At 37.1% G+C, this 27552-nt stretch overlaps 1 protein-coding gene across 4 annotated transcripts in view; it reads right to left on the bottom strand.

The window, feature by feature from the left end:
- LOC107745767 (IQ motif and SEC7 domain-containing protein 2-like) overlaps positions 1-27552 on the bottom strand; it is a 76779-nt gene that overhangs the window by 28398 nt on the left and 20829 nt on the right. Inside the window, exon 1 of one of the 4 annotated variants that reach the window (XM_016559740.1) lies at positions 15852-15906. The exons of 2 other annotated variants lie outside the window; for them this stretch is intronic. In XM_016559740.1, coding sequence (XP_016415226.1) covers positions 15852-15880 — 29 coding nt within the window. In that variant the 5' untranslated portion in view covers positions 15881-15906. Of the gene's footprint in view, positions 1-2555; positions 2922-15851; positions 15907-27552 lie in introns of those variants that run through there. One more of the 4 variants, XM_016559739.1, reaches the window with a different exon arrangement.

The raw sequence follows: 27552 nt of genomic DNA, 5'->3' as shown, positions 1-27552 counted from the left end.
CGCGCTAGAGGCGGTTTAGCCAATCACAACACACTGGGCTAGCTAACCAATCAGAGCCCATCGTGTATTTCTGAGGGAGGGGCTTCATAAAAACAGGAAATAATCGAGGCGTTTGTTAGAGAAGGGACAGATCGGTGTGGAATAAAGGTAAATTATGTGAAAAATAATGCGTTTTTTAAAAAACGAAGCATGAACACATGTTAGACTGCACCCCATAAACACAATCAAGCCTAGAAAAAACCCAGTCAACCACCCCTTTAAACAGCGACATGGATAAGAAAAGCTTTGCACAGTGCTGAAACTTATAGGAAACAAGACTGAATTAAGATGAGTAAAGATAAAGCAAATGAAAATTGTGGCAGTGGCTCAAATCCAATGCATTAAAACACACAGGATATGACCAGGGCTGATAGTACAGAGGGATACATAGCTGGGGGTTAGAAAGAGAACGAGAGGAAGAGAAGGTCGAAGCTCAGATGAAATCTTTAGCAGTTTTGAACTCATATTCTGCTGAAGGGCTACGACTATGTTCAAAGTTCAAAAGTTATTGAAAGCTAAAAGTATGCTGAAATATAAACACATAATTCAAGATTAGAAATCAATTTATAATTCAATATAGAATTAGACTAGAAAGCAGTTGGTCAGAGAATGAATCTGAAGGCCTTGCACATGAACAACAGCCTGCTCATCTGGCTACATTCACTTACAACCATGCATCAGGAATGATGAAGCGCTTAATAAATAATTCCTTAATGCAATGGATGACAGTCATTATGACGGAGACAGCGAGAAAAAAAACTACGAGACCAACTTGCTAGCAGCACACTTGCTGAAGAACAGTGATTCTCTCACATACTCCGTCTCTCACGGCTTCTTTGACAGTGTTGTAACTCTCGCAGTCTGTAAAACAGCTGAAATCTCTCCAGCACTGTTTAAACCCCTCACACGAGAGGACTAACGGATTTAGAAGACGCCCCGCCAGCTGACAAACAGAGAGAAAGCCTAGAGAGAACACCACGGCCTGTTTCTGCACAACATACTAAAGTGTTTTATCATGTTTTTTGACTATAGACTCAAATCTGGATGCTGTATCCTTCATGGTACCACTGTAAGAACAAGAAGTTTGAAGCACTATGGAACACAACATGTTTATTCAGCCAGGGGCGTTTTATGAGGAAGCAATGGAGCAAGCGCCTCCTCAAAATTCAGAAAAGAAAATAATTGACAGTACAAAAATAAAACTGAACGAATATTACGCAATATGCTATGACTGGCCAATTAAGCAGTCAGTGCAATAATACCTGTCTCTCATTCTCACAATCAGTCCGTAAAATCAGCCTGAATCAGACATACTGGTGTAAACGAATGATCTAATTACAGAGTAAACAGCTCACCCACTCATACATCACCACTTTAGGTCATATCAGAGAAAAAATGAACTTAAAAAGATGACCTGTGAGTGAATAGGTTTTTAGTGAGCACTCTGCTCAGTTACATTAAGTGAGACCATCATAACACCTGCAGTTTTTACAGTGAACTGGTTGACTAATGGTCCAAAAAGAAGGCAAAAAATGTGTTAAAAATTTGGATTAATGACTTGAAAAAGTGCTAATACAAAAAAAAAGTTTACATCTAAATTAACAGTTTTATTCAAGTCAGAAATACTATTTAATAATGACTGAATCAAGCTAAATACATTAATTTATACCAACAAAACTAATTTTGTATGGGTCAAATCAGGTCGAAATAGTTCTTTATTGCAAGGTAATAATTATGTCACCACTTTTTACAGTGGAGTATTGGTTTCTTGTCGACAGTGTAACGTAAATGCTCTGCAGAAACTGGGCAAAAATCAATTGGTTAATTTATACCAGACTTAAAATAAAATAAAATGGATAAAAAAATAAATAAAAACGGGACTTTGCCTCCTTACTGTGAAGACACACCACTTAGCTTTAGTGTATTCAAACACGTTATAGGCTACCAACTCAACAGGACAGCAGCAAGCTTCAAAACTGTCATTCAACTGTAAAATGTTTGAATATACAACAGTCATGTCCATATGTACAGCTGAGCACTCAGAAAAAAAAATGATTCAAACATGAGTCAGTACTACACTTGTTTTCAATGAGAGCATTACTGTGTTGAGAGAACTTGTGACCTACAAGTCATTGCCAAGAACATGCATTCAAAAACCGAGACCACTACACAAGCTCAGAAACGCTGTACATTACAGGTATTCGCGTAATAACCCATCATTTAAAGGCATCGCTGGCTGTTTTTAGCAGTGTTTTCCTCTTGACTCGTTGGCCTCAAGCGTTTTCTCTGCGGCTAAAAGATGCGCTTCCATTTACAATGCACAGAGGAATCGCGAGCATGCATTTGGCGCGTTTTTTTTTTTTTTTTACTGTACGTTGTTTTTCAGGTGATGCCTCAAACAGGGTCATTTAAACAAACGAACCTAACAAATTCATTCAAATCCAGTTAGCACGGGAAAACAAACCACATTTTCTAACCAGAGAAACAAAGAAAGGAGTCGCAACATTGCGTCTTACCAATACACAAGCTTGTTATGAAGAATCGCTGGAGTCTTATCCGACGCACAGTTGATGCACCACATTGTTGCGAGAAACACGTCCTGATGCGCAAGCGCTATTTCATTTGATCGCTAATTTGGCTCGAGCGCTGACAACGTCCCTCGCGGCGGGCGCGCGGAGTAGATTCGCTTTAAAAGGCATGATTTGCGATTTCATGTGCTGTCATTAGCGAGGAGATGATGAAAAGCTCCTTCTCTCATCCTTGGCCACTCTCCTCCTCCCCTCTCGTTCCATCTCTCTCTCTCACTCTCTCTCTCTCCCCCAATCCTTTGAATCTTTTCAGGCTCGTGCAGCCAGCGTGACACAGCAGTAAGGGTGCAAAAACGTGTCTGCCAGCAGAGCCTGGCAAACCGCTTCCTGTTCGCAGCACATGATCCGCACTTCAGGCATCATTGCTTCGACTCATCTGACAGGCTCTGTTCGGTGCCATTAAGATCAATCAGCGTGTCATGTGACATAATCTGTGTGAGTCACATCTCGATTCCTCGCGCGGTCCAGGGGAACCATATGGTGTCAATCTGGTGGTCAATTCTATCACTCAGTTCGAGCCACTTCACAAAGTGCATTACTAAAAATAAAGGTTCCAAAAGGTCGTTTTTGCAGAACCATTCAGGGTCCCAAAAGAACCTTTCAGTGAACAGTTATACAATTAAAAGGACCATTGTGAAGAACCTTTTCATAATCCAAAGAACCATTTATCACTATAAATTGTGCATTGGAAAGGTTGCCCCAGACCTTGTAAAGCCACTTCCCCATGCCCCTCTGGAGGTCTGTGCACGCCACTGGAACCAGATGCCAATAAAGAACCTTTTTTAATAGAGTGGATAAACAAGAGATAACTCCCTGTTTCTCTCCTCATTTTGCACATCCAAGTTTAATTAATGTTTTTCTTGTTGTCAGTGGACTTATAATGAAGCACGCTGAGAGAGACTTTTCAACCCACTCTGTTGTGACAACAGTCTCTTCTCTGTATCCTGAGCCTTCTCATCTTGACAATGGCCCACTCTGCCTCCATCTTTCACATGGACATCAAAACACAGGAGAGATTTGTGATATTTCTCTCTCTCTCTCTCTGTGTCTCCATCTCTCTCCCTGGCCTCAGGACAGCTTTATATAATTCATCATATTCCATGTTAGCCACCATTTTGATGCCTCCTCCCCATGTTTGTCATCTGTCTCATTCTTCAGCACAAGCTGCTCAGTGTTCTGTTCACTTCATCTCTCCTGTGTCACTTTCTCTTTTTTTTTCAGGGTTCTTGCGGTCATGATAAACCTGGAAGTATCAGGCCAGGGAATATTAAACATGTCATTTCCAAGCTGGGAAAAGTTTATGTACAGTTCTCTGATTATGCTCTGCATGGAGAATCCTGTATTTCTTTTTGGATACTGCACAAATACTTACTGGTAAAATATCATCAATCTAATGATTGGTACCTGGCATACAAATTAAAATCCTCCTGGCAATCTTTATAAAATTATTTAATAAATACGTATGCAGTAAATCATGAACAACTGAAAAAGTTATAGAAATTCATTGGTTAAAAAATGTTAGAACGTGTGACAGTAAAAACATAATTAGTTCAAATTCACAGTTCATACAAAACCATTTAAAATGCAACTGGCTTACGCCTGTTTTAATCAGAATACAGCATCATCTTTTTTGATTCATGTCCACAAAACTGGACATTAATTTTAATCTGGGCATGTCCAGCCCAAATTAATTCTAGGGGAAGGCCAGGGAATATTAAACATGTCATTTCCAAGCTGGGAAAAGTTTATGTACAGTTCTCTGATTATGCTCTGCATGGAGAATCCTGTATTTCTTTTTGGATACTGCACAAATACTTACTGGTAAAATATCATCAATCTAATGATTGGTACCTGGCATACAAATTAAAATCCTCCTGGCAATCTTTATAAAATTATTTAATAAATACGTATGCAGTAAATCATGAACAACTGAAAAAGTTATAGAAATTCATTGGTTAAAAAATGTTAGAACGTGTGACAGTAAAACATAATTAGTTCAAATTCACAGTTCATACAAAACCATTTAAAATGCAACTGGCTTATGCCTGTTTTAATCAGAATACAGCATCATCTTTTTTGATTCATGTCCACAAAACTGGACATTAATTTTAATCTGGGCATGTCCAGCCCAAATTAATTCTAGGGGAATTCTCAATGTTTTCATTAACATTAAAAAAGAAACTATAATTATGGTCTAGATTTGTAAAAGTCTCATGACCTATATTTTGCCATTCATCACACTCTTGTGTGTTATTTTTAAGGACGTGAATGAGAATTAACAAGTTAGCTAAATTACTGTCCAAAATCGCAAAAATGCATCATAATAAATGGCAAGAGCATTGATAACATGCAGAAATATATTGAAATACTTCAATAGCAATTCATTTTCAGAATAAAATACAGAATTATCCAGATTATGCACCTTAATTGCACAATTATGCCCATGTAAACAAGTTCTATGTTCTACTGTTTATATTTTCAAATAAACAGCCAAAAATTGCCAGTGGATATGAGAAATGGGGTTGCATTTTATTTTGTGATTTCACTGGAAGCCTCAGATGATTGATAGAGCACCTGAAAGCATAACTGACAGATCACTTGATGGATTTTTAGGAAGTCCCATTAAACAAGGTTTAGAATCACTTATTTGTGGTTCATTGAACATTCTGGATGATTGCACATTTACATTCTTTCTCCCAACCTCCTGTGATGGCAAACAAAATAATATAGTCACGCTTCATTTGACAAAAACCAACAGAGCTCATGCACAGGTAAGTTTCATGCTTTCACACTGAGAAAACATTTCACCACAAATGCTCTCCTCCTAGGTATACAGTATGAAATGTGGCACATATTGTTCCTGTGGCACACATTGATGACTGTTGTCTACCGCATGATACAAATCTTGTTGAAATAACGTAGACATGCATCATCTCGATGTGCAATGAGCTACTACTAATGCACCACTCAGTCTATTTTAATGTCACCAGGGCACCACGTGATTGGACTGACATGATGCTTCATGACTGTACTCTATCAGCCTCCCGTGGTGGGCGGAGTCAATGTCGGTCTCCTCGCATTTCCCCTTTCATGATTCCCAAACAACAACGATACAACGTGCTGCTGACTGCAATATCAATAAAGTCTAACTAGGTCATTTGAGCGATCAGAAAGACTCTGCTTCAGAATGCCGCGAATGCAAACAGCTGAGAGGAATGGAGACATCACTTCTGCATAATGAACACTAATGAAAACACATTCATATCATATTTTCAGTTTGATTTATAATACTGTATAAATCTTAACATGAGAACTCAATGTAATGTGAAGACCCTAAGTCAAGCAATAATAAATTGAAAAAGAGCAACCGAAAAAAAAAAGAAATCGTGGCATCACACTGTGCATCTTGTTGACAATAAAGCACACCCTCAGTATTACAGGAAAACAACAACAAAAAAAATCTTATTGTCATTACTGTTATATATATACTTGACAGAAAAGACATTTATAATGTTACTAAATATTTCTATTTTAAATAAATGCTGTAATTTTGAACTTTCTATTCATCCAAGAATCCTGAAAAAATGTATGAAGGTTTCCAGAAAAATATTAAGCATCACAACTGTTTTCAACATTAATAATAATGAGAAATGTTTCCTGAGCACCAAATCAGCATATTATTATATTCAAACAGAAAACACTTATTTTAAATTGTAATAATATTTCACAATATTACTGTTTTTACTGTATTTTTGATCAAATAAATGCAGCCTTGGTGAGAAAAACAACAACAACAACCCTAAAATAATGGTCATTAAAATAATTTTGGTTGTGGATGAGGAGATACCCCCTGACGATGTAAAGTGCTTTGAGTGCCAAGAAAAGCGCTATATACATGTAATGAATTATTATTATTATTATTATTTTATAAAATGGTTACGGCCTTTTCTTTGCAAATTATAAAATTTGCTTTATCATTTTTTTTTTTACATTTCCTTATGATTTTGAAGTGAATGGTGATCCATAAATAATAAAGCATGTCACTTTCTTTCAACCCTTTTTGTTCCTGAATCACTATTTCCCACCATTTATCATTTTTGCTTTATTCTCTATTTGTCCATTACTGTAATCCTGTTTCTCTTGCTCATCATTTGTCTCTCTCCATCTCATTCTCATTTCTTTGTAATCATACTGCCCCCTCTCTCTTTTTTAAAATCATTATCTCTCTCCACACTGCTTCCACCCTTTATCCCCCTTCTCCATGATGTCACTCTCTCTGGAAGAGGCGGATTCAGAGAAGGGGAGAGGGGGCGGGGATGAGAGGAGAGAGTTGCTTGGTGACGGTTGCTGAGAAACGGATGTGGGAGGGGTTGCAGCGAGCCAGAGTCAAGAGTGGCGTTGCCTTGGCGACCAAGGTTTCACACTGTCTTACAGGATTTGGCGCAAGATGGGAGGGCTCATGTACCTCTGAGGGGTTATGTAGCATCATATAACCACATACACAATATAAATATACACACAAACACTAGAGTTAATCTTGTTTTAGTGATAGAAGTAAAAAAGAATACCAAATCTGGTAACGCCAAATGGGATTTTTTTTATTTCATTTTTATTCTTATTCGAATAGGTAATGAAATGCAGTGAAATTTACTGCAGTTTAAAGTAATAGTTCACCCAAAAATGAAAATTCTGTCATTAATTACTCACTCTCATGTCGTTCCACACCCGTAAGACCTTCGTTCATCTTTGTAACACAAATTAAGATATTTTTGATGAAATCCGAGAGCATTCTGACCTTGCATAGACAAATAATAAATTTAATATGCACTTAGTATAGTATAATTTAAATATAGTAAGTATGTCTGAAAAAGCACAATTTAAATATATTTCTTTTTCACCTGGGAACTCAACTACCACGTTCAAGTTCAAGGCCCAGAAAGGTAGTAAGGACATCATTAAAATAGTCCATGTGACATCAGTGGTTCAACCGTAATTTTATGAAGCTATGAGAATACTTTTTTACTTCTATACTTGCGCAAAGAAATAAAAAATAATTACTTTATTCAACAATTTCTTCTCTTCCGTGTCAGACATCGACGCGCATTCACGACAGTACCATGACCATGGTTTAGAACGACATGAGGGTGAGTAATTAATGACAGAATTTTCATTTTTGGGTGAACTATCCCCTTAAGAATCCAAACAATTTGAAGCTAAGCCTTATTATTTCAGTTAAGGCTAACCGTATACATTACTACTCTTTTCAATTTTAATATATTTTAAAATGTCATTTATTCCTGCAATGGACAAGCTGAATTTTCAGCATCCATTTCTCCAGTCTTCAGAAGTGTCACAAGATCCTTCAGAAATCATTCTAATATGCTAATTTGGTGCTCATGTTGAAAACAGCTGTGCTGCTTAATATTTTTGTAAAAACCATGATAACTTTGTCAATATCTTTTTATGATTAGAAAGTTGAAAAGAACAGCATTTTTATGAAATAGAAATACTTTGTAACATTATAAATGTCTTTTGAATGTCACCTTTGATCAGTTTAATACTGGCTGATTTCAGTAGTTTTCAAAAATTCTCAAACACTTGACCGGTTGAACGTTGTTTTTAAAAACAGCTCACTTGAAGAATGACTCGACGATTCTAACATTATGAGGACACAGGAGATGGAAACACGTTTACATACATGCACAACAGGAAGCTGTCCTATAGAAGTTGAAGACGGTGGAGGGAGCTGTCCATTGTGCTGAATACAGCCATCTTTACTGAGCGCTTGACCTCATTTATAGTGGTGCACTACTAATTCAGTTCATTTATTCCCTTTAAAACATCTGTGTGAATTAGTGTGTTTTAACGTGAAATTATTTATATCAGTGGTTGTCAACTAGATTTGCTTGGAAATTGACGGCCACTGAGTGGTAACCCAACACAGTATTAAATTTGATTATATAAAAAAAAATAAAACATTGAAATTTAAAATTGTTTAAATGTATTAATGGTAATTAATATAATTATGAAAAACTTTTGAAATAATCTACAGGCTATAGTTTAAATGTAGAAATTAAAGATGGACAAAATTGCATGTTGCTCAAAATATAAATCATTGTTGAAGGCTTACTTTAATGAATCGAAGTAATCCACTTATAGTACTTGTTATTAAAAAAAAAACCTCAGAGTGCAAAATACAAACTTTTTGCAAACGTTTTCCATTGCGTTGCAATTTATAGTCTAGTTTTAACCAGTTTCTGATGCTAGAAAGTGTGATACTGGCTCTTACTGTGTGATACTGGTGTGATACTTTTAATCATATTATCCCATTATTAATTATGCAACAATTACTCCCTACATTTTATTAGGGTGTAAAATTAACCTCAAAGCAAGTCAGGATTCCAAATAAGGACACAGAGAAATTGAAGCTTAAAGCTTACGGATCATGTCTAATCAAAATGTTTATTTACACACAGAATAAATAAACACAGAGCAAACAGTCATGTCTGCACGCCATTGTACCGCAACGTGATTCAGCTGGTGTCTGTCTGCAGGGTAACGTGACTGTGATCACATGAACACTAGTACTGTGGTCTCTTCCCAAAATGTAATCTACCAGAAAGTCGTCTATAGCCCTATTTGGACAGGATTAGTCTTCAGTGCATTTGTCTATAGGCCTCACTGTTACTGTGGATCTCTGTGATGTATATCAGTAATTTATACAGAATAAGCATTTTCTGTAGAAGTCACATAAATGGATGTGTCTTCTGCATTATACATTCCATAACTGTCCTTATCACAAAATATAAAACAGCAGCTGTGCTAATTAATTATGCAGGAAACATTGAACATGAGCATTAGATTATCAGTTTAATTTTTTAATCAGTATAAAATTTTCAGCAGTTATTACTCTAGTCTTCAGTGTCACATCATCCTTGGTGCACAAAATTTCTTATTATCGGTGTTGAAAACAGTTGTGCTGCTGAATATCTTTGTGGAAAACATTTTATTTTTCAGGATTCTTTGATGAACAGAAAGTCAAAAAGAACAGCATTTACTTAAATATTTATACTTTTGAATGCCCATCAATGGAAAACATGTTCTTCGCAGCCAGACGTTGTAGTTATAGCATCTGCCAGCAGAGACTAACCAGGCAATGCTGCTAACCAGCCAAACCTTGACCTCTCGGTTAATAAACACTGTCATCTATAATTTAATGATTTCCTCTGTCACTGTATTTACTGTCACCAGTGCTTTTTTTCTACAGAGTAAACGAGCAGGACACCATGAACTCAAAACACCTGAGGGGGAAACATCCTTATATGAACATACAACCATCAGAGAGACTGCGTCCCCTTTTACAGCTGAACATTTCCATTCCCTCCATTTCTCTTGGATTATTGTTTTAACCAATTATGCAATTGCTCCTGCTTCCTCTTTGGTTATAGGTTATATGTGACCTTGACTTGGACCCAAAATACATAGTACATACATTCACACTTTTATATCCACAGACAACACTCACACTTAAATATTATCATGCAAACACACAAATAATCAGCATTTAATACAGTAATATGATATAAACCAGCAGTGAAGGCACTGCCCAACAGAGACGCCCTAATCTCCAGCCGCGTGCAGAAAGGAGTCACCCTCGCCCTTTGATGTGCGCTTGCACTAATCTGCGTTTAGCTCCCTTTCATGATCACCACAAGCTGACACTTGCTGTCTACCAAACAAGATTAATCCGACGCTGTCATCCCCGCTGAAACATATTAGCAAATTAACAATTTCTTAAATCCCTCACAGTTTGAAGTCGCACGCTGCAGCAGAATGACCGCAAACAGTCATCGCTCATCATTAGAGTAAATGAAGACGAGTGCCTCGAGAAACCTGGACAGCCGTCACTCAGCTTGGGATTGTTGACTCACTTCTCAGTAGAGACACTTAGATTATAAAAGAATATCCAGTTTTCAGATTGCTTAAAGGGGTCATATGATGCTGCAACGAGTCGTTTTAGGTAGGCGTGGCTGACTCTTAACTTTTATAAAGAATATCTCTTTGGGTTTGAGACTTTAGTCTTTGCAACTTTACAGATCTTCTTTATGCACCAAGAACTTGTAACACTCCAAAGAGAAAGGAAAAATTTAAATCGCATCATATGACCCCTTTAAAAAGCGCTAAACTGAGCTCATTTTCACACAAAAAAAACATACAGGAGATAAAACATCTCATAATACTTGAAATATACACAAAATGATTATTGTTGGTCAACTAGCATTCTGCTGTCAAATACATTTGTGTAATGATCACAAAATAAATTTCTTAACTTAAAATTTAAATAAAATTATTGCACATGAAAACAACTGTAATTCTCTCTTTTCTAGCACTGTGGCGCACCATAAACATACAAAACATACATAGCCTATATGATAATCATTTACCACAATATATATGAAACACCATGAAATTACCATTTGACACAATCACTGTAGCAGCGTACGGTAACAGAACTTTTTGTAAGGGTTTGCTTTTCCTAAGAGAGTCAGGAGGCATTAAGAGGGACGCATCAGCAGAACACAGCTCTAAATTACCCATCAGCCTTGTACTTGCCGACTGAGGATACCAGAAGCGCTCCTACCAGACACAGCTAATTTTCTGTCACTAGATGAGACCCATGGGAGCACACACACACCCCGTAAATCTGACGATTCTGGCTGAATTAATCTTTAACCTTAAACAACCTGCCCTCTTCAGCTTATAAATCTACTCAACTTTCTCTTTTTCTCACGCACTCTCGAAAATGTGTGTGTGCAGCCAGCTGCTTTTCTTTATATTATTAATTTAAAACATGACCTCTCACTCTTCTTCTTTCTCTCTCTCTCTCACACCCTTCCCCCTCCTCTCCTAAAATGGTTTTGACAGATTTTTTCTCCCTCTGGATCTTTGAGCCTGTCACTTCATTTCTAGATGTGTCAATTCATCATTCTTTCCATCCATCTCCCTCCTCCATGCTCCTCTTGTCTCCGACAACAGCTGGTACGAATCCCACTGCTATTAAACTATTACCGACCACTTCTAATCTCTGAGCTCTATGAGACAAACATACTGTAGACACAACAATCATAACAATCAATTACATATAAAATCAGATTAATTACATGATATACCTATAAATGTATCTAATATATCACAATTAATCACATTTATCAATATTTGCTGAGAAAAACTAGATGTTTATTTCAGTTTTTGACATGCAGCACAACTTATCTATGCCAGTTTCAAAACATTAGACCAATAAGGAAAAGTTGGGGTGAGGTAAGCAAATGTGTATCATTAGTCAGCAACAAGAGGAAGTTCTTATAGCAGCTGTGTCTGGATACTTTGAACTTTTTAGTTTTTTGTCCATTCCAAAACAGGGTGTTTCAATTCTGCTTTTCATCTCTTCATTATTTCCATTTTTGTTGGTGCACATTTCATTAAAAGCACATTCTGTGCTACATTTTCCCCCCGACAATATAACAATTCTGGCAGATACCAATATATTAAAAATATAACAATAATAATATCTAATAATGATACCTAAATAAATATAACCTTAATAAAAATAATAGACTAAAATAATGCACAGAAATTATAGTAAATTAAAAATATTAAAATGATATAAAATAATGCTGAATACATTTCGTAAAAATGCACTAAAATCATATCACATTATATAAAGTCAATTTTAAAAACATTTAAATAATATAAAACTACTACTACAAGTAAATTTAGGCATCACAACATTAAAATGTACAGTTGGAAAATTATGAGATCTGCTAAAGATTACATTTACCAGTGTTATTACATTATCAGTTTTTAAAGTTAATCTTTAATTGAGAATCCAATATTGACTGACATCAATAAATGAAAATCTCTCTAATACTGGCTGATAACTATACAGTATAGACAAACTGTGCATCGTATTTTTACTATTCCTGAGTGCTGTGTCTCATGCTTTTGTTGTTGAACGCCCCTTAGAATTATAATACATTGCTTCATTTATTTTCATATTGTCATGCTCCGATGGCAGGAAAATTACTTACAAAATTTCAATTTTAAATTAGATCCAGGGGCATCATTAATCGTGCTAATTTTCAATCAGTTTTTATTTATTTATTTATTTTAACTGAATAATGAATCACACAAAATGAATACTGATAAACCAACATCCCTAGTTACAGCAGTGCTGAAGCTGCACATCCTCTCTCACACACAGATGTTCACTTCCTCCTGCCTTTTGTTCTCCCCAAAAGACAAAGACATCAGTTTTAGGCAAAATGTAAAAAAAATGAAATCAATTTATTTTCTGAAACAAAGACTTAACCACTAACAGGCCACATAACCAGTTGCCTAAAGGCAGGCCAAACTGGTAAATTATTGAGTTCTGTCTCACTCAGGCATAAGACACTTCACTCCGTCCCCATTGGCTCCTTGAGTTTATTTTTAAAGCAACATTTACATAAAAGAAGTCAGAACAAATGCTTTCCAGCCTCACACGATACAACAATTATGATGAAAATGAATAAATGAGCAATACGTTGTACTACTCTGGGTCTTCACATCTAACATTAATCACCACTAGGCTACGTACTATTCTAGAGAGTCAGCTGTCTGCTTGTCCTACACAGCAAGAAACGGCACTATTTACTAAATGACGATAGGAAGTAATAGTTAAGGTGATGCATCAAATGCAATGAAGAGCATAAACCAGATTAGCTGAATGTGAATTTGAAAATGGCATGGGTAAAAAGGCCCACAGTCAACATATTTCCCGTTCAGGGTGAGCGGATGGCACATCTGTTATCACAAGACTGTGAAACGCGGCCGCTTAGTTAAGTGTCAGTGCTAATGCCACAGACAAATGTGCTATGATGCAGAGAGTCAAAGAGTGAAAGGATGGAGGAGTGAACAAACGAACGAAGCTTACCGCCACGCAGCCACAGAGAGGTCCCATTCAGGCTGAAGGAAGTGGAGGAAAAAATAACCCCTTTTCTAGTCTACCCTGTCTCTCTCACACCCACCACTCCTCCTTCTTTCTCTCACTCCCTCTCGCTCTCTCTCTCTCTCTCTGAGGAGCAGAAAGGCTGCATTTTTGACAGGTCTCTTCCACGTGTGTACTTCACTCATGAGTGCACATGCACACACACTCACACACAAACATGTGTGAATGGGCTTTTTGCAGTGCGGGTTAATGGAGAAATGCAGGGATCAGGTATAGCGCTTCATTAAAATATTTATTTGTCATATTAAAGGTGCGATTTGATGTATTAAAAGACTTTTGGAGTCAGTTTCTAGGAACTCGGTTTGGCTCTTGCTGTCATTTTCAGTTTTGGTAGCTTGTGTGTTTGCTGTCTGCCTGACAAATGCAGCAGATTGCAACACCTTTAGCTCAGATATGAACAGCATGTGTGTGAGATTTACTGTGATGACGATTCGGTAGTGATGAGATGAACCCGATGGAAACCAAGCTGAGAATGAATGATTCTCAGGGGCTGAGAAGCGAAGTGATGCTATGAAGAGCTCTTACACTAAATAATTACTTCTACTTGCTGTCAACATATCACATACACACATATATATATAAACAAAGCAGCATTCAAAGAATAATTAAGCCAAAAATTACAATTCTCTATTCTGAACCCTTATGGTGTTATTGCTTCCATGGAACACAAAAAATAAAAATTCGGTACTGTCTTGTGTGCTCTTTTTCACTGAAAGCAAATGAATATGTACATTGTTGGGTATCAAAATGACAAAAATAAATAAATACATCAGTTACTAAAACACCATAAATGTCATTATGGCTTGTTCGGTCTTCAGAAGCCTGAAGACTAAAGTTTTGTGTGAGAAACGGGCTGAAATTCTGAAGTCATTATTGTGACGTCACTGAAGTCATTATTGTGGTCACATGATGCGCAAGATGCCATCTCTGATGTCAAAACTGGTGCAAAGTGTTTTAATGCTGCATATTTACATCTAAAATATACACAACCGAGTAAATGAGATTTGGAGAGGGAAAGATTATCCAACAATAAAATTTGTATATTTTTATATTATATTATATTACTTATTATATAAATGTATTTATTTGATTTTATTTATATAGCATCTTTCCAAAGCTCATGGCAGGGTTGTTACTGTTAATAAAAACTAAAGCTATTAAATATCATTTTTCACACATTGCACATAACAAAATTATTAAAACAAATTAAAATTAAAACTGAAAAAGCTAATTCAAAATATTAATAAATGCTACAATAGTATATAAATAATACTAACAGGGACACTTTACAATTAATAATAATATGAATCCAAAAAAATAAAAATAATCTGGCAATACAATTCCATAGAACAAAGAAAAAATCCAAATATATGCTTGATCGCTTAACCATATAATGCTGATTTGAAAAAGAATCCCTTAAAAACAACACTTCCAGGGCCCTACCTTTAAACACTGATCTGTGACCATTTGGGCCGTTTTGCTTGTACAGGTTAGTGCTGCTTTTAGATGAAACAATGTCTACCAGAGCTCATCTGTTTCCCTGTGGCTATAAAGGGCACTTGAATGATAATCCTTAGGAGATGCAGTCATTTATTGAGAGAATGGGAGCTATTCATGATCATTCCACATACAATTAATAAACAAACAGGCAGATGGCACCAACAAATGAGACAAGAGTAAAGCTAGCTCCGGGTCCTGATGCAGCAGCTCCAGAGGCAGACAGGGAATGAAACTGCCTTAAGAGCAGCAGGGTGGCGTGGGTTCATTTGTTCAATGTTACTCATTTAGAGCTTAGAGAACTGGACCCTCCTCTCTCTAGTTTGTATACAGGTCATAACCACCACAGCAGGGTTTTGCACCATTCAGAATTTAAATGAGAACCTTTTAAATTCTGCTTAAGTTCATTAGAACTAAAACAGGATGCAGAATTGCCATTTGAAATTGAATGTAAAGAAGTAGAATTCAAATAAACTGAAATTCAAAGAAATTCATATAACCAATTTTTTTAAATAGAAAATCTAAATGTGAAAGCTTTGAATGTTGGCTTGCATGAAGGTCGGAACTGGAGTTTTTGGAAAAATGTTTAGAAACGACAATGATAGATTTACTAAATAGAAGGTTTTTGGACTTTGAAAACTTCGCTGGTGAAGTTAGGCACGGTTTTTCTGAGCACATACCTGCAGAGCGAGGGACCTACTAACCGCATACAGAACAGGGGCCAAAAGTCTGGACAGATGCACTACAGAAAAAACATCACTTGCTTTCTTTTTCCTCTTCTCCAGAGAATTCACGCAGCACCTCCAATACTTGACTACCAATACGGCTCCTTGATATTCCACACCACAAAACCCAGACTACCAAGTCCTTCTGCTGTGAGCTTGACACCCAACCGTCGAGACTGCAGCGCATCCATTTAAATCTGCTTCTGCTTGTCCTGCCTGTCACGGGCCGGCTCTGTGTGCTGGTGATATGAGAGATCAGATCCCAGCGGCAAGTGTGACAGCAGTAAACACGCAGATATCATTTGTGTCTATGCTAGTAGAGATTCCAGCCCTTTCCAGCATTGGCTTGGATGTAAGTTACCTCACAGGATTTAGATTTGATGACTGTGCAAAAGCAAATCCAGAGGGAGAGAACGTTGTTAACGGTTCCTAGCTGAGGTACTGATTGATAAATATCAGTAAATGATAGATAAATACACTCAGGATTAATACGTTCAAGAAATAATATTCTAGAGAATTTTACTGCACCATGTGCTCAAGAGGCTTGTTAAACACATTTGCCCAGGGTGCAGTTTTTTATTATTATTATTTTGCATACTAATATATTCAAATATGAATGTTAGAACTAATAAATAACTGATGCTTTCTGAAATAAGATTCTTTGATGAAACCCTTTTAACCTCTGTTGAGGAAATGTTCTGGTCATGTTGGGTTACATCCATGGTGCTGTTCAGGGTTTCGTTCATTGATTTTCCCCATTCCTTTCATTTTCTATTGCCCCGAGGTGGCATTTTCCAGTTCTCACCCTTCCCCCCTCCAGCTCTGACACTTCCTTCATCTCTCCCACTAAGACTTTAATCAAATTATCCCGACCCATCCTTTCACCCAGCTGAGGTGACACTTACAAACTGAAGCACATCCACACAGTACAATCAATCAGTCAAACTCTTGAAAACAGATTACAGTTAGTTCAAACACGAAACACTAATTTTGCACCTGTTTTCCCCAAAAAAGGGAGCACATTCATAATTTGTCTGGGATCCCAACTGTATCTAAGCTTTTTACTAAATGATGTTGCACTTTTGTTATGTGTAATTTAAAAATGCCAGTTCAACCCGGGAATCAGCTCGATGTTTGAAAACATGTGGAAGGTGCCACAACAGAGGTATATACAAGTGTTGCAATCTGAAGGCGTCTGTTATTGGAGCACGGCCTGCAGGCAGTCTGTTGCAGCTATTACTTATGCACTTTAAATGCCAGAAGATGCCATTGGGAGGGAGGATATAAAAAACTCTTAACAACAGTATTTAAGTATTTCGTATTATTATAAAATATTAAAGGAACAGTCACCTACCCCCCAAAATGAAAATTTGCTTAAAATTTACTCTCCCTCAGACCATCCAAGATGTATATGAGTTTGTTTCTTCTTCAGACCAGATTTGGAGAAATTTAGCATTACATCATTTGCTCACCAATGGATCCGCTGCAGTGAATGGGTGCCGTCAGAATGACCATTCAAACAGCTGATAAAAACATCACAATAATCCACAAGTAATCCATATAACTCTAGTCCATCAATTCAAGTATTGTGAAGCGAAAGCTGCATGCTTGTGAGAAACAAACCCATCATTAACTGCGTTATCTGTGTATTTTTTTTTTCTTGATTCAGACAAGAAACCTTTTTCACTGGATAAACCAATATTGATAGAGGACGCACATTTTAGCTAAGTATTTTATCCCTTCACTAGACATTAATTGATGGACTGGAGTTGTGTGGATTACTTGTAGATTATTGTGATGCTTTTATCAGCTGTTTGGACTCTTATTCTGACGGCACCCATTCACTGCAGAGGATCCATTGGTGAGCAAGTGATGTATGTGAAGTAATGCTACATTTCGACGAAGAAACAAACTCGTATACATCTTGGATGGGATACATAGGGTGGGTATATCTTCAGCAAGACAAAGCAATTATTATTATTACTGTAATCTTAAAATAAAGAAATGATGTAACAAGAACATTTTAAGATAATTCAGGAGATTCTTAAAACAATTGCATAAGATAAAACACTAGAAAATGCAATTGTTTCTCTTTTTTTATTATATAAACAATTTATACTGGAAAAGTAAAAAAAAAACTACATAACCACATTTAATCTGGATCATAACAGCATTTATTCAGTTGTTTTCATCATCATCATCGTCATCAGAAGTATCATCACCACCACATCACCATCATCAGTAACATTCTTATAATATTCAGTAATATTCTTTAATATGTCAGTTTTATATCATATCCATTATCATTCATGAAATATACAGATATCAATGAATGTTCCACCTCCTTTGGAAAGGAGTAGAAATTATGTTTTAGTATTTACAGCATGTAAAAGAGAGAGAGAGACGGAAAGAGAGAGAGAGAATAAAAATAGTAAAGAAGGGCTCTTTCATGTGTGACTCATCGCATTTATTCCCGCTGTGAGCGCTAAATACAGGAACAAGCTGACTGAACGCATCAGGCAAAAGTTTCCACCATTCATCTCCGTGTTAGCAGTAAAGTTGTGTCGTTTCCAGCTGCTGTATGTGAATCACAGCATGATGGGTTAAGGGGAGGTACTACAGGCATACATAATGCATTCAGTTGGATGCAATATGTCATTTTTTCGATTTTCAGAATTTTTGATTTTGCTGCCATAATATTTATGAAGATTTTCAGAAAGTATTTTATGAGGCATTTGTCTATTAGCAGCATATTTATTTAGATGCATGAAGTCTTTTTTTAAAAATATTTATTAAATATTGTGTTAAATAAGTGACAAAAACTGTACTAATAAATTAATTGATGATTAAAAAAAAATAGACTGAACTCTACATGAGAGAGAATAAAAATAGTAAAGAAGGGCTCTTTCATGTGTGACTCATCGCATTTATTCCCGCTGTGAGCGCTAAATACAGGAACAAGCTGACTGAACGCATCAGGCAAAAGTTTCCACCATTCATCTCCGTGTTAGCAGTAAAGTTGTGTCGTTTCCAGCTGCTGTATGTGAATCACAGCATGATGGGTTAAGGGGAGGTACTACAGGCATACATAATGCATTCAGTTGGATGCAATATGTCATTTTTTCGATTTTCAGAATTTTTGATTTTGCTGCCATAATATTTATGAAGATTTTCAGAAAGTATTTTATGAGGCATTTGTCTATTAGCAGCATATTTATTTAGATGCATGAAGTCTTTTTTTTTAAATATTTATTAAATATTGTGTTAAATAAGTGACAAAAACTGTACTAATAAATTAATTGATGATTTAAAAAAAATAGACTGAACTCTACATTTTATCTCTTCTACTTAAATCTGCAAATTTGCACCAGGGAGTCAAGGTTTGGTACATTAGTACTCCTTGATTTTGCATATTAAAAAAGATGATGCTTTATTTGCATATTTTACAACTTCATATGTCAAAAGTTTTATTTTGATTAAAGTCAGCTGTAGTACGTCCCTGGATCAAAATGTTCCACCACAAAATGTTCACCCTCTCTGTGAGTGACAGCACATTGCTGTTAACAATGACTGGAGGAGAGCCTCTAAATCACTAGATTAACTAGTGAATTATGAGCCTTCGCCTCAAACTCCATTCTTTCTGTATTTAACGGCTCAGAAAAAGACATCCAAAAAGCTGATACAACATAAACTGAAAACAATAAAGCCTCCACAATAATGATAATAAAAAAAAACAATATCATTCACAACTATGAAAGAGTTTAAAAAGAGCAATGACTTTTTGGAACATGCATTAGAGCTCGAGAAAATCACTGACTGGATTTTCTTATTTTCAGTTTATGCAATTGAGTCTCTGAGCAAGTGGCAACAATGTCATTGTCATCATCCTGTCACAAATATGGGGGCATTTCATGGTCACACATTTGGCTAATGTGTTTTCTTGTATTTCTCAGTCCTGTTGCAATTCTTCCCATGAAAGATATTTGGTTCATGCAATGATTCCTATCACCTTTTTTACATTCATTTTTCATCTGACCTCAACATTCCCTTTCAGCTGATATTCTAACTGATCAGGCAAGGAATACTAATCTTATTAAAATGATAAATGCTAAAGTAAGAGTCAGTTTTTCCGAAGCAATTCATTATGTACGTTGTGCGTATGACTGTTCGGGATATTGTCAGTTCAATTACATATTACAAACAAAACACTACAGTATTAGAATAACTCATCCAAAACGATCTTGGACACTGACCAATGAGGTGAGACCATTTTTGAACTGTGACAGCATGTCAAACTCTGGACATTTAGCTACTGGAACCACCATACCAGAGCGATGTAATCTACAATAGTGCCAAACGTTTTGTTTACGTTGTATCTTATATACCTGAGGTACAGTAAGAAGTTCACTATAATAATAATAATAATGATAATAATATCTCACTACTATACCTGGATAATTCAGTGCCATTTTGGAGGATTCATTCATTGAAGAAGGCCAGAGATTGAAAACTTTTGAGTAGCCTTTGGAGCACCGCTTAAACCCTGTTGTTGTTACTAACCTACACCGCTAGGCTAACATGCCAACCAGGCCTTTTTCTCCTTCAACATGGTCCAAAGTGTCCTGCACTGCATTACGTGTCAAACATTGACATTTACATGTATGTACAGAGTCACAAACTTTAGTTTGAGTTTGTAGAAGTGGGATGACGCAGACTGGTTCGGCTTTGGATTGGTAAGGTGATAAGCAAATGCCAGTAAACAACAGTACAAAAAGACACGAAATGTCAAGAAAGCAAATCAAAATGAACTGATAAATGGTGGTCGGTGAAGCTTCATATTCAAATATGGCTTTACAGAGGCTTGCTGTCATGCTGGTCCTGATACATATACGTAAAAGTATTGTAAATCCTTAATTTTGTTGGGTTACTTTGACAGTTGAGCCGACAGACAAGCATCTTTTTTCTCTCGGTGGGGAAACGGATGATGATACTGAGGAGGGGAAAAAAACACAACCTTTCTTTTGACACTAAATGTGGGAACAAACATCACAGACTGTACTAAAATTACACAGGCGTTTGGCAGACAAGATACAGAGGCTAGAGGAGGAAAGACAAAAGCAGAAAACAAAAAGAAGCTGATATTGCGACAATGAGAGAACCAGGGGAAAGACAGACGTGGAGAAAAGAGGACCATCATTTTTTGTGTTTTTTTTTTTCCATCGCTTGGTTCATCTCTTCGGGTTGATCTTCCACTTCAGATCTTCTCCATTATGTCCCCTTATTACTACTGTACAGCAATGGTTTTCATTCTCTTTCATTTGTTTCAGGTCACATACAGGATATTTGTCCATTTCTGAGAGGTGGTAGGATGCAGATGACATGCTAGTGCAAAGGATATTTTTGTATCGTTTCATCGGTTTCAGTTAAATTAAGATCAGCTGCATTTAGACTGCAGATTCAGATGCACTTGGTTCAAGTTTAGCATCCAGGTGATTGACAAGTTCACCCCATACAGTCTTGTTGGAGTGGGCAGGGCAAAACTGGGGGATGTTGTCAGGGGTTGGGCCAACAAGTCTGCTGGTTACCTAGAGGAGGGGCTACTGCACTCAGAGGCGGGGCAACAGAACTGATGGGCGATGTCATCGTCCTCATCCTCTCTAGGGTGCAGCAGAAGCGGTTAGGGAGAGGAAAGAGTAAAAAAAAATATTCAGATGAAGAGGAGAAGTGTGTTAGAACAGTAAAGAGAAGGAATACGAACAAATGGAGATATGGATGAGTTGCTATATATTGTTGTATATAAATCCAGTAACATTCATAATTTGTTGTGATTCAAATTTGGAGTAATTTGCTTGTAAATTAGAATGAGGGTGCTGGAACGAGTTGAGAGTCGAAAATTGGCGGGTTGTGATGGCACTAAATGAATTCCAATACCGGAGGAAACTGAGCTCATGAATATTAATTAGTTTGCACTGACATTTCTAGGTAATTTTCCTAGGCTGTCAAGTCACGTTCACGCATTAATATTCATGAGTCTAGTCTTCGCCTTGGTACTATTTATATATTGGCATGTACAGATGTGCATAAGTTCCACGCGGACTTGGAATTGAAATATTTCACTAAGCAATATTTTGTGTTTGTAATATCAGATAATATTATATGATGATATTAAAAGCTAATAGAGTGCTGCAGAAATGAGTAATAGTAAATAAGCCAGCATTTTTGCACTACTGCCCAGATAGCACAAGTATGTCTGCAAGACATCTGTTAAAGATCGCTTCATCTGGAAAGCATCTACTGTGTACAAACATCTGATAGATATCTTTCGGTTGTCAGTTTTACATACACATACATAAATCATAAACATCTTAAAGACATCTTCTTAATGTCTATTTGACATCTGATAGGAAACGTCCTAAAGACATACTGCAGAAGAGCAAACACTCTAAAAAATACGTCTAGCAGATGTAAATGCAGACGTCAAATAGATGTCTCCGTGATGTACGTGTGCTATCAGGGTGGTTCCATTGTCCCAAGTCAATGAGTACATTTACATGGACAACAGTATTCCGATATTAACACGATTAAGACAATAGTCTGATTAAGTACGCCATCCGACGTCCCCTCCGGAATTTCACGTATAAACATATAGTTTGTCTTCGTGATGATGCCATGTACAGTTTTGGGCGTTTCATTTTTAATTTTATGAAAGCTTCAAGTGCAGTTAATTATTTGTACGTGCATACAGACGATGGTGGTGTTGAAGCCCTTTTATTTGCCATCAAATGGTTGACCACTGATGTGTGTGTATCCTGCCACAAAATGCGGCGAAAAGTCCTACTTTATTAGGTATTATATAGGTATTACTAGTGCATTATTTCTTTACAATTCATTTGTTAGAATTATTTTTCTCCACAAACAGGAGACAACCTCTGCCTCCTAAAATCACTCAAATATCATAATATCCACTAACTAAGTTTGACTGAGGCTAAAAGTCAGTTCCAGCACGTCTGATTCAGGAATGGTCTTTAGTTTGCACTTTGCAGGGATTCAAACCCCAGCCCTGTGTTTCTCAGTCTTTACCAGCAGAGGACAGAATTGTAGCACAAGCTGAATTCATCCACCACAGTTCTGCCAATAAAAACCCTGCCAACTAAAGTAACACCGGTTTAACTAAAATATCATCTCTTATGTACATATATAAATACTTATGAAATTCAGTGAAAATTAAAATAATATTGCCATTCCAGTTCAAATTGTTTTTAGGTATCACAATAGGCTACTCCACAACATCTTATCTCTCCATAATCTAAATTAAAGATTAAATTATCAAGTGAACTAAAGCAATGTGCACAAATACATGCAACATGAAATCATGGGAGAAATTACTGATTTGATGAGGAGAGGAATGAGACAAGAGTGTGAATCACACAGTGACAGAGTGTGAAGGGAATTAGGTGTGTGTGTGTACATGTTTTTCTACCCTGGTGGGGACTTAAACCTGAATACACACTGACTCATGGGGACTTGTGTCACCGTGGGGACCTAAATTGAGGTCCCCATGGGGAAACAAGCTTATAAATAAATCATACAGAATTAGTTTTTTTGAGAACGTAAAAATGCATAAAGTTTTCTGTGAGGGGTAGGTTTAGGTGTAGGGTGATAGAATATACGGTTTGTACAGTATAAAAACCATTTACGCCTATGGAGAGTCCCCACAAGGATAGTAAACCAGACATGTGTATGCGTGTGTGTGTGTATAGGCAGGAGGGGTTCTGCATGCGTTTCTGTCTCCACCTCCGTGTGATTCATGAAGGGGGTGGAACTACATTTGAACGGGCGTGAGGGGATGAGTGTATATTGGTGTGTGTGTGTGGAGGATTATGCGTGAGGATGTGTCATTTGTGACTGGTGTGTGGATATAATTTGGACCAAGGAGACTGAATAGATGTCTTATTCAGAGATGTGTGTGTGGAGGGACACTAATGCAAATTTAAAGGGGAAGCGTGTAATTTCTGTGCTGTTAGTGGCACAAAATTGCATTTGCGTAAGTGGGCCGGCATGAGTTTGAAGGCGGGACAAACAGAGGAGGACAGAAGAGTATCATTCTTTTTGCAATTCCATTTAGTGGCACAGAAATGACACACTTCACCTTTAAGAAAATGAAATCACATTGTCACAAAGCTCATATGAATACTTTGCTCTTTAGTTTTAAGTAATTATTTGGTTAATAAAAGAGTAAACTGACTGAAATTGATGTGGCCCGCTGGAGTTCAGACCTCGCTAGGCTACTTGCAAGGTCACTTCATCTCCAAAAAGCCATTTCACTTGCTGTTGGAGGCATATAGGAGTATTCATTTTTGACGACGGAATTATGGGTAGTCAGTGTAGAGAGGACGGCTTTCCCGTTACTTTCTGGAGAGGTTGGAGATGAGAGGGGTGAGTGGCTGAACGTGGGTGATGGGAGACACTGAGGTGGTGGAGGATCAGGTGAGCGGGTTATCGAAAGGGGAAGTGTGGACTCGGGCCCTTACCTTGCCTGCTCCGGGTGCCGGGCAGGGGGGAGGGCGCAGGGCGGCTTGGGCAGAAGGAGCCGCGCGGGGCAGCAGTACTGGTGGTGGGTGGAGTGGCTGTTTGCGGTCAGACTGGTGTGGACAGAGGTAGAAGCTGGAGTAGCAGTAGAGGAGGTGGAAGAATTGGTACGAGTAGAAGTACTACTACAGGTGGAATAGGGTGGTGACCTGACAGAGAGAAAGAAAGAGAGGAAGAGGGGGGAAGAGAGAGAGAGAGAGGAAGATAGAGATAGGCACAGGAAGAAAGAGAGAGAGAAAGAGAGAAAAAATAAAGTCAAGAAAGAAACAAAAGATAACAGACAACAAAGACAGCCACATGCATACATTACAAACACTTTAGCAGCAGCAGTACAGGCATGGTTAGGCAGAATTATGCAGAGTTATGAAGCGGTATGCAGACTCTTATCGAGCTGTGGAGAGTTAGGTGCAGTCAGGCAGAGTATTTAATGAAGATTTAGATGGTTTATGCGTTTATGTAAAATTACCTGTATGGAGGAGTATTACAGCGTACAGACCAGGGCTGTGTCTCATTCCGCTTCCTTGTTCCCTATGCTGTGAATCAGCATATCAAGATCACAAATTCGGGTGCTAGCAAGGGTCCACTAAACATTGGGACAGCGATGACACAATCACCTTGTGTGGTCACGCCCTAATTGGATTTATTAACAAGATTGCAAAATGGCATTGTGCATCTTCGCTACAGCTGTTGTGCCATTATAAAATATTCCTTGCATTGTTTTAAGCAAAACGTACTTAAACGGCATCCAGATATAACAAATATAAATATAATAAGTATAACAAAAAGAAAATAAACAAATACATAAAAATAATTGGGATATTTTTTTTTGTTCTGACCACTATAAATCTTCTGATACTGATGGGATTTTCCTCTTGCAATCATATTAGAGATGAAATATAATTACAAACAAAATCTCTTTTAAAAGACAAAATAATAATTTACACCGTCAGTGACAAATCAGTAATCATTAAGTGAACATACTGTGCAGCCAATGCTCACTTTTGTTTTGTTTTTTTGGTTTCAAAGCACTAAAATAATTTTGTTAACCCCACTTCCCAGGCAGTGGACTTCATAGTGAACTATTGAGCGGACTGCGACACATCCGAGGTGATGGGCAGACTTGATCCCCACTACACGGCAACTTAACCAAGAATTGTACAAGCTACACTAGACAAAACCATTCCACTGAAGACTTATTTTATCTGGTGTTATCAGTTTACATGCTTTATCATTCAAAGAGTCAGTTCTAAGCAAAATAAAATAAAATAAAAAAGGGACTAATTTGTCCTATAATATGGATGAGAACGTGATTAAAAAGGAAAGTAAAGGATTCATGTTAAAGATGTGTTTTTTTAACTTTAAACCGCATAAACACATTTCATTACACCAAATACACAAAATAATGTTCTTTTTAGCAGCATCATATGACCCCTTTAAGAGAAATTAGACTTGCAGCTTTCTGAAATTTAACTAAAAAACAAGAAAACTAAATTTCTGTCAGAGCAAAAGTCAGGCAGATCCACTTATTAAATATGAGTGGTGAATAGTGCCTTATGTTCAGTATGAAAGTCAATAACCATCAGCCTTTATTCCATAATGCAGTTATGTCATGCCAAAAATAACAAATGGAATAAACTTGTGTTCAAATGACTCCTCTGTAGTACACAGACAGGTCTGTCAGCAAACCTCATGCTTTAATAATGAGTCTCACAATACAATAATGATCCGGCAGGTTTATTTGGTTAAAATGTGTGTGACTGACTGTCTACTGGCCAATCATAGGGGTTTATTCTCATTTAAAAATTGAAGACATTCACAATGCAATTAACTTTCATAATGTGATGCATTTCCAAGCCAAACAGAGCAAAATAGTGAAATAATGTAGGACAGGACTATGATCATTCCATACTGACATGGATGGCTTAATATTATTAGTTAACAATTTTTACCCTGCCCAGGGAAATTTGGTTAGATTAGCAGAGCAAAAAAAATAAAAAATTAGGCAGAGAAAGATTTTTATTTTTATTATTTTTTTGCACTGATGAATTGTGCCCAATAAGACCAGAGACATTTACTAAGAACTGTAAATACACTGAATTGATTTAATGTTGCATGTAACATCCAAACATCAGCTAATTTGTGAGCAACCAAAGAAAATACTTGGTCACTCATGTGCCAAATTAATAATTTATTGCAGAAAATGTGACAACTGCAAGAATAATATTACACTATAACATTTCTGGTATTTTTTAATCGATTGAAAGTTCATTTTGTCTTGAGTCTGCCATGCTAACATTAAACATCAAGAAAAAAAAATACAAGACAGACACTTCAGCACCACCCAAAGCTCAAGCAGACACAGTGACACTGACACAAAGACGAGAAAACAAAGAGGGAATAAATGGACTGGCATGAATAAAGGAAATGAGGGAAGGGTGAAGGAAGGAAGGAAGGAAGGAAGGAGAGAGATGGATAGATATTGTGGCCTGAAAGAGAAGGATGTAGAAGTGCGTATGCAGGTGGCATGAGTCCTTAGTATGCACTGGGCTGAAATGGCCAGGGATGAATCTGTGGGTGTGAACTGTGACCTCTGAGAGACCTTTACACTACAGTATGTGCAACAACACTTTTTAAAAGGTGCCAAAAGGTAAAAGTTGAAGTGTCTAATTTTCCAAACGGCAAAGCAAAAATATTGATTGTTTTCAAACAGGTCTCCAGAACACTCCCATTGCTCACCCAAACAGACAGCCCCACCCCAAACTCACTCCATTGGCTGAGACTGTTGCTGCGTGGAGTTGGTCGGGTTCACAAACAAAATGCTACAGAGACAAATAACTTGAACTTTTAAGGGAAAATCCACTGGCAGATTTCACAATAAATGGGATAAGAGTATTTTAACATTTTAAAAAATTACCGTATTGTCCCGAATATAAGACGATATTTTTTTCTTGAAAATACATCTGAAAAAACGCGGTCGTCTTATATTCAGGGTCTAGACTTTGACATGTCAATAATACACCCACAACAATAGGTGGCACCAAATACGCATAAAACGAGTGTGCCATGA

This window comes from Sinocyclocheilus rhinocerous, unplaced genomic scaffold (assembly GCF_001515625.1).
Source record: "Sinocyclocheilus rhinocerous isolate Xijiao unplaced genomic scaffold, SAMN03320098_v1.1 scaffold558, whole genome shotgun sequence".
Classification (NCBI taxonomy): Eukaryota; Metazoa; Chordata; class Actinopteri; order Cypriniformes; family Cyprinidae; genus Sinocyclocheilus; species Sinocyclocheilus rhinocerous.
This window is presented reverse-complemented; position numbering and strand designations above follow the sequence as displayed.